Below are 8,469 nucleotides of genomic sequence, written 5' to 3'. Positions count from 1 at the left end.
GAAATGTGTTGACTTGAGTTGTCACTAAAGCAGCATCTGTACACAAACACACACATGATAAATGATCCATGAAAACTAAAGTGTCTTCATGGCTTCATCTCTTTTCTATTTCTGATTATATGATTTTCGATTAGAGTGCTTCACACACTAAATGGATAGGTCTGTCTCCTTATAACACACTTGTGTATCAAACCCATGATCACACACATTATAAACAAAATGGTGTAAAAGAATTCAGTTTAAATTCATATCTCATATTGAATATCTGATTGTTTTGTTTGTTTAAAAAAAAAAGAATAATAATGAATTAACCCTTGACCTCCCCTTAGTGAGCTGAGTCACACCAATCAGCTGTGTTTTATGATTTGACAGACAGAAATTCATACTTTTCTTCCATCTGATTTGTACAAAGTGAGAACTGACTGAGCAGCTGGTGTTCATCTGTCCACAGCAGGAAGAAATGTGGTCACACTGAGCCCACCTCACTATTTATTAAACACGATGGAACATGTTTCTGAATATTATGATTTTTCTGTGTGTGTGTGTGTGTGAGGCTGTAGCAGCACATCATTACTGGTAGTTCTATCTGCATTGCCAGTATGATATGTGCTGCTCCTGTCAAACACACACTCCTCTTCAACACCACCTCCAACAAATGAGGAAATGTACTGTATGTCTGCTTTTATCATCTATGAAAATATGGAGTTCATGTACAGGGTCAGTTTTATTGTGCTAAAGCATAAGAGAAGTTATCACACAGCACTCTTCATACAGGCGAGGTGTGCACTTTATCATTTGAATAGAATATTATTTTATTTTATAATTTTACCTAATGTTGGAAGATATCTTTATCTGAATGCTGACAGTAATATGTCTGGTATATGGATGATCAGAATTATATTTGTTTATTAATAAAAGCCCAGTATTTGAATAAATCAAATGTCTTCTCATTTCATGTTTCTGCTGAGCTTTTTCTAAGACGTCCCAAAATATGAGATCAGTACATTATGATGTATATCATTTCCTACTGAGTTTCATAAGTCTTAATTACTTTATTATTCTCCTAAAATCTTTATTTATATTTATTTATTTTAACATTTAACTAAATAATAATAATGGCTTGCTTACTACTTTAGCAGGGCCTAACTTTACCTCAGGGACTTGACCAGCAGATGTAATGTGCTCAGTTGTCATTAAGCTCTGCAGGATTTCTTTGTGTTTGCCTCGGTGGGTTGGATGTGGGTTGATCTGATCATAACGTCTACGTGTCTTCATTCATATTGTACTGACTGAATAAAAGATTAAGTGTCATATCAGAAAATAGAAGACACAGCATGCCCTGCACTCATGTCAAATATATACAAGACGGAAAAATAAACAAACCAGAGTCAACAGTTTGTGTAGATATTAACAAACAAGTCACGTTTATATGCATGTACGGTATAGATATGGGTTATTGCTGTAAGGAGGTAGTTCCAAAACAACAGTTTGTGTGATAACAGTGAGCTTCAGAGGTGTTGGTAGGTTTATTCTTGAACCTTGCTGGCCGTTTCCCAAGCTCTAGCCGTTATGCTAAGCTATGCTACAACCTCTGGACGTATAGCACAGACATGATTTTGTCAACTCACCAGAGAACAATGTCAAGGTCCACTAACCTTATCCAAAGCCTTCACATGGTTCTCCACCTTCATCAGCAGGTGATGTCTGATAATGCCTTCTCTGATAACTGGGCAAACCTTATCAAATGATGAAGACTTTAAGATGTGTTTGAAAGCTCAGAAAAAAACACTTATATACACAAATGTGTTCCTACCTTTTTGATCAGTCTCAGTCTGAAACAATGTTTACGATCAGCACAGAACAGATTGTTCTAGAATGGAAGGACCTGAGTCTGTATGTGTAGCCTCTAACACTTTACTACCAACATTCAGATTCATGTTAAAAATACACATTAACATTTACATCTGCTAATACAATAATTAGTTACATTTGCATTGAACATTTAATACAATAAAATATCAGTGTTTATGTTGTTGACTGAATGATGACCTTTTTACAATACAGCTGCATCACAAAAGCAAAAACAGTAAAGTAGGAGCGCTTGAATGCAGCTGAGACTTTCTGTTCCTTTTCCTGATTTCTCTTTATGAAAACAAGAAAGATGAATCGTCCTGCATGAAGTCTACATTTTTAGGATTTTCTGGACATTTCCAGAAGAAAAAGTCAGAAGAGGAAAAGAAACAGTCTACCATAGAAACATCTTGACATAAAAAGTAATATAGTAAAAGAAAACTTCAAATGAGTCCTTAACGTTTTTGACAGTGCCAACAAGTCTCACAGAATTGAGATGTGGTTCTGTGTGACACAACACAATGTTCAAAACTTCTACAGTTCCTCTAAAGTGTGGTCAGCATCATCGGGCTCAAAGTCTATCACAACGTGGCTCATCTTTTCATAGTTTGTCCACAGGAAGTGAAAGGTCAACGGGAGAGCAGCGGAAGGTCACCGGGATTCATGATGAGACTTGAGTCCAGGTTCAGGTTATCTATGGAGACAAAAACAGCATTTGACAGCTCCACTAAAGAAAGGCTTAGAATATTATTCATTTATTATTGTCAAAAAAATACTAAAATGAACTGTGTTAGATGGACAGTTTCTGACCTGACCATATCCTGTCTGTCTACTGAAAATGTAAAAAAAAAAAAAGGCTCAGTCAGCTGGCCACTGTAGGTGTTGACAAATGTGGCTTTCAATAAAGGTCACTCACACAGAAGAAAACAGTGTTGCTGGATTTGTTGGGGCCTATTTTCAGCAGCAGATGAATCCACATTTGGTGCTGTAGTGAGTATTTAGGACATCAGGATGGTGTATGTGGGATTAGGTTTAGTGTGTGTGTGTGTGTGTGTGTGTTCTTGGTAATGAAGGAAAATGTCACCCAGTCAACAGTAGATGTGTTTCCAAACATATTTTGATGCATTCTCCTAATAAGATAAAACATGTCAGTCACATGACTGATCAGCTCATTCCTCCACACAGGTGTGATGTTATGTTCTGTTTCCTGCTTATCGTGTTTCATCCATTCTGTGTCATCTTGTTGTGCTCTCTTCTTTTGGTTTCTGACTGAAGAATTGGCGCCATCTACTGCTGATATCACAAGCCGGGACATGTAGACAGTGGCTCACGTTTTCTTTTGACGAATGACTTGTGACACGTTTGGATGGAAACATGGCTGCTGTGAATCACTAATGTGCTTTAAACTGTTCATCAACAACAGTGGAGCTCAACGCAGAGGAAGAAGATATATCACACACACAATACGTTTGCTCAACTTTGGTTATCAGAAGAAAAATGTAGCACAACTCAAAGTGCTGATCACATTTTGTAATAAATACATTGTAGTGTGTGTTATAGCAAACGTCAAATGATTGTGACTACAGCAGCCTGAAGATTATTCAGACCATATTTCTGAAAAATGTTCCTGAAGTTCACCTTGATCAAAGTTGTTGAGTTTTTTGGAATTGGATCCTTCACCCAGTCCCTCGATGTCCACAAGATCACTGTTGACATCTGAGTCATTCAGAGCACTGAGGGTCACATCTACACACACATACACACACACAATGTGTAGTACTGTTTAGAAGATATTAAGAACCTCAACCAATAACACGTTGAAATGAAATGCCTGAACTGATACTGAAGACATCGAGAAATGTTTGAGATATTTGAGTCAATGAAAAATACTGTGGAGTCAAAGAGTGTGTGTCTGTGTGTACTGTTTCTTTGCTCAGCAGGTTCTTGGATGTGCATATCTCTGATCTTACATTCCATTCATAATAATATGTGATATTCTTCTGTTTAATCACCTGCAGTCTTCTGTTTCTTCAGGGAGGGCTGGCCGGAGGGGGAGCTCTGTAGTCCTGAGGCCACGACGACCTGAGCCACGGGCACAGAGATGACAGTGGAAGTGCCCTGCGTTGCCATGGCGACAGCAGTGGCGGCTTTCTTGATCACCTTCTTAGAGCTGTCTGAGGAGGCGGGCGGAGCTCCATCTTCATACAGCTTCCTCTTCACTGTGCTCTTCGTCTGAACGCTGGAGGAAAGATGGGAACTGAACTGACTTTAGTATTTATAGCAGCTTATCCACAGGAGTGCAGACCATATCTGACAAATAAGAATAAGTTTATGAGCACATCAAAGCACAGGGATGCACTATAATCAGCACAGATTCTGTCAATAAATAATAAGTAATGGAATTCTTAAATAAACATGGACTCTTTTCATGGGACTCTCTTGCAGTTTAAATACAAAAATAACAATCCTACAATGCATCCATACTCACAAATAGCAAGAACGTTACTGTGACAGGCTGAGATGTTCGACCAGGAGAATTAGCAGCCACAAAGGCAGAATTCATCTCAAACAAGCACAAACACAGTCTGCTGTGAAAAAAAGTCTGCATGCAGTGTGTGTGTGTGTTACCCTGCAGGACTGGAGTCTGCCACTGGGTGAAGCTGCATGGTGAGCTCTCCTAGTTTGGTAAAGGCAGCTCCAGCTGCAGAGAAGATCTCACCAACCTGTGGAACACACACACACACGAGCATCAGAACAGAGCCCGCAGCCGGCTTTACTTCACTCACACCGACTCCACTGAACACTGCACACTCACTTCATGACCAAAAGTATGTAGACACTTGAAGAATCAGCCATATGTTGATGATTATGAAACCATGGACATTCAGGTTTCCACCAGATGTTGGAATCTGGATTTGCCCCTGTTCAGACACTGATGTTGGGTTGAAAAGGTCTGGCTCACTCAGCGCCCCAGGTCATGAGGTCAGAGCCAGGCATTCATGTTGAAACAAGAAGGGGCTGAACACAAAGCCAGACCTCAGATTGTACTCTGGAGTATTACAGGTGCAGTGTGTTAGATATGGGGCCTTTATTTTCAAAATAAGGCAGACAATATAATATTCATAACTATGATTTCATGGATGTATGATCACGTGAATCTACAGCAGGAGCAGGTCCTCTTTCACTGAGGCTGCCATGTTGAAACACTGTTTCTACAGTAGCCGAGAACAGACAAACTAAATAGTGGGTCTAGACAGGGGCGTTCAATAAAAAGGTGAGGGTGATGTAAGGAGACTGCAATACAGTGATCATTAGACCATCAGATGCAACTAAAGTCTACACACTGGACCTTTAAGAAGGACCTGACCCAAACTGAACAACATGCGGGCAGAGTCACGTCATTGTGTGCACGGTGTGTGTGAAAAAACTATGAAGGCACTAAAATCAGGATTTAGAGCCGAGTAAGCGCAGCACAGCACGGCACGACACCGCACAGCTGTTCAGTAGAACGTGAATCCATCTCTCACGTGGGTGACCGTAAATTCATGTCGTACGTCTCTCCCGCGAGCAGCAGCGGGAAACGTACCGAGGGGCTCGTCCGTTTGTGCACAAGTAACAGGATACTAACAAGTAAAAGGATACTAATCAGACCGGAATAACTTCACTTTGTGGCGCCAAACCACATCTCAGTTGTTCACGTGTGAAAATGACTTACTTTAGTGGAAGCTGACGTCATGTTACTGCTCTCTGTAGCACTGTAACCTACGCAGTCTATGAGGACTCAGTGATGCCTTCAAGTACACGGAGCAACTGCTAAAATGCTAACAGTGTAGCTAGGTAGCATATGGTGCTCCTTCCGATGTAGCTAGCAGAGAAGCCTGAACTCTGCTCCTCCGCCGCGTTCAGGGTCGGTGTCTGGAAAGGTCCAACATTTGAACAGACGCTGCATGGTGTACACGAACTACATTCCCGCCGAGAACCGAGCGTACAAGTCTGAATAAAGCAACGACAAGGCTGCTGCGACGTTCAGGGTCACCTCGGAATCTCAACGATTCAAGTTATTATGCCCGTGTAACATTACAATAGGATGTATCGTTGGGCGGACATCGCAGTATGGCGCTTCTTTTTTAGTTTATACAGTAACATTTATTGCATAAACAAAGTATATACTGCAAGAATCTGTAGAGCAAAACACGGTTTTGATTTGATTTGACGTTAGATAAGGTCAAGTTTGAAGCTATATGTTGTCTTTTATGGAAACTGAGGACGCTTTTTTAAAATTGTAATTATAGATAATTTATCAAGTTCATCTCTGAAGTCTCTGAATTACAGTCACCATATGGTCTTCTCCTCAAATGACAAACTAAACTATCATTACAATAAAGAATTATTCATTTACATTTATTAATCAGAGCATTCACAATAATCATTCAAAGTCAACAGAGGGACACGTATTAACAGATGCTCTCTCGCTCTCTGTCTGTCTGCCTGTCAGTACTATAGACAGCAACACGTTTTCTTCTTAGATTATTCTTATGGTTTAATAAATAATTTGTTGATTGGCTTGTCTGTGTGCCTCCCCCTCTTTTCGTCATGGTCGTGCAGTCCGGTTTGTGACACAGACTGACAGAGAAGATGAACTTGAATGAATAATATAGTTATCACTAGCTACCAGGATAATGAACTCAAGTTGTTGAGAACGGACAATTAAAAAAAATATTTCTTATATAAAATCTCTCTTTGACCACACCCTCACAAAATAACACAAAACATTCTAAACAGCATGTGCAGGTACTGAAATACAGACCACCAATAGTATCAGTCCATAACAGAAAAAAGAGTGACTGTCTATGGTTGCATCCTTCTTAGAGCCATAGCATATCCATATTGCAGACTAGATGAAATCTAGGTCTGCAGAGATTAAATGGCCAAAGTACTGAAAGTTTGTTGCTATGTATCAACTATAGCCTATATCCTGTAGCCTAGATTAACACAAGGATGAGTACTGGCTGAAATATGTGCCACCAGAATCTGAATTTAAATAATTTATCTTTGAATTTGAATTGTTTAATTTGAATCATTGCATTGGAAAACTGAATTGAATTTAAACTGAATTGTAATTTGAAATTGAATTTATTAGTTTGGAACTGAACACTCAGTTCTTACAATTCAATTAGAATTTTCTGTGACAAACATCCGGGTAGTTGAGGCAGAGCAATCGAGCGCAGATACACAGGACACCTCTTCAGCCAATCAGCATCTACGTGTGTATGTGCGCCACGGCAGTTGCTTGTATCTGGGAAAGCTACCGCTGCCCTGGCACTGCAACTGCTGCTGTTATGGGCATTTGTTTTTATTTTTTAAGTCAGTCGTCAGAGTTGTATTAGACTCACTGGAAGTAACATTTCCATTACATGATTTCTGCATTAATTTGCGAGGTTTTCTTAATCTATTAACCGCTGCAACTGTGTGGTGCAGCTGCCACTGACCTTCCTTGGCAACTACTGCTGCTTTGATCATCTGTTTTTATTTTATAAATAATAATTTATTATTACCTTTTTCCTGTATGGTGTATCATGATTGCCTAATTGAAAAACATCTTTTCTCGAATATATTCAATGGTAGAAAGCCCTTAGTGCAGGATTTTAAGCAGGCTTTATATACATATTTGGGATTTGGGGTCTATAAGTGTGATTGGCAGTGGCAGCTGCCCCAGTTGCCGTGGAAGGGCAGTGGTAACTTCCCCAGACACCAGCAACTGCTGTGGCACGATTGTGGCTGCGCTCGATTGCTCAACTACCCGGATGTTTGTCACAGAAAATTGAATTGTGAGAACTGAATGTTCCAAACTAATAAATTAAATTTCAAATTACAATTCAGATTCAGTTTTTCAATGCAATGATTCAAATTGAACATAAATTCAAAGTATGTGATTCAAATTCAGTTGAATGTAATTATTCAATTTAAGCAATTTCAAATTCTGTTTCTGGTGGCACATATTTCAGCCCATAGATGAGTTTAATTTGTCTTGGTGAGGCAAGGAGCGGAGTAGTCTGTAGAGCTTTAAGGCCAACAGCGCAGGACACCCCAGGATATAAAAACTGAAATATTACAAGGACACAGCAGCGCCGGTTCTGGCTACATTTGCGCCCTGGGCGAACTACTGGTGGGGCGCCCACTCCGCTGACTTGATGAGCGCTCGTGCACCCTCACGTAGATTGCCACCTGGGATCATTCTATCTAACAGAACTGCACAACAACAACAACAGAACTGTACAAAACAACAGCACAGCAGCAAGTGAGCCTAGTCAGGCATGGTATTGGTTGAACATGCAGTCTCCCTTTACTAAAAACTCTCTCTCTCTCTCTGTCTCTCTCTCTCTCTCTATATATATATATATATATATATATCCATCTCTCTCTCTATATATCTCTCTATATTTCTCTATATCTCACTCTCTATATATATATATATCTATATCTCTATATCTCTCCATATCTCTCCATATCTCTCCATCTGTGGACATGTCTCATTAATGCATGTTACTAACCAAACTTCCCCGGAGTTTCTGTGCTCTGTCGTCCAGCAGGTTCTCGTGGATCGTGGCTGCTGCTGTG

General features: G+C 39.9%; 1 protein-coding gene across 4 annotated transcripts; it reads right to left on the bottom strand.

Moving 5' to 3' along the window:
• Window positions 1-1,897: 1,897 nt before the first annotated feature.
• On the bottom strand, window positions 1,898-5,933 carry LOC104937155 (chromatin complexes subunit BAP18). Of its 4 annotated transcripts, none has more exons than XM_027286192.1 (6): window positions 5,567-5,928; window positions 4,667-4,869; window positions 4,480-4,574; window positions 3,864-4,090; window positions 3,490-3,597; window positions 1,898-2,545 (listed from the first exon to the last, which is right to left on the bottom strand). In XM_027286192.1, the coding sequence occupies exons 3-6, from the start codon at window positions 4,515-4,517 to the stop codon at window positions 2,481-2,483; spliced, it is 438 nt and encodes a 145-aa protein (XP_027141993.1). In that variant the 5' UTR covers window positions 4,518-4,574; window positions 4,667-4,869; window positions 5,567-5,928; the 3' UTR covers window positions 1,898-2,480. The 4 variants fall into 4 exon arrangements, with proteins under 4 accessions (XP_027141993.1, XP_019122700.1, XP_010751622.1 ...); XM_019267155.2 differs by having other exon boundaries at window positions 3,864-4,108; window positions 5,567-5,925; XM_010753320.3 differs by lacking the exon at window positions 4,667-4,869 and having other exon boundaries at window positions 5,567-5,933.
• Between the last annotated feature and the right edge of the window lie 2,536 nt (window positions 5,934-8,469).

The sequence above is a fragment of the Larimichthys crocea genome, chromosome I (genome assembly GCF_000972845.2).
Source record: "Larimichthys crocea isolate SSNF chromosome I, L_crocea_2.0, whole genome shotgun sequence".
NCBI classification, from domain to species: domain Eukaryota; kingdom Metazoa; phylum Chordata; class Actinopteri; family Sciaenidae; genus Larimichthys; species Larimichthys crocea.
This window is presented reverse-complemented; position numbering and strand designations above follow the sequence as displayed.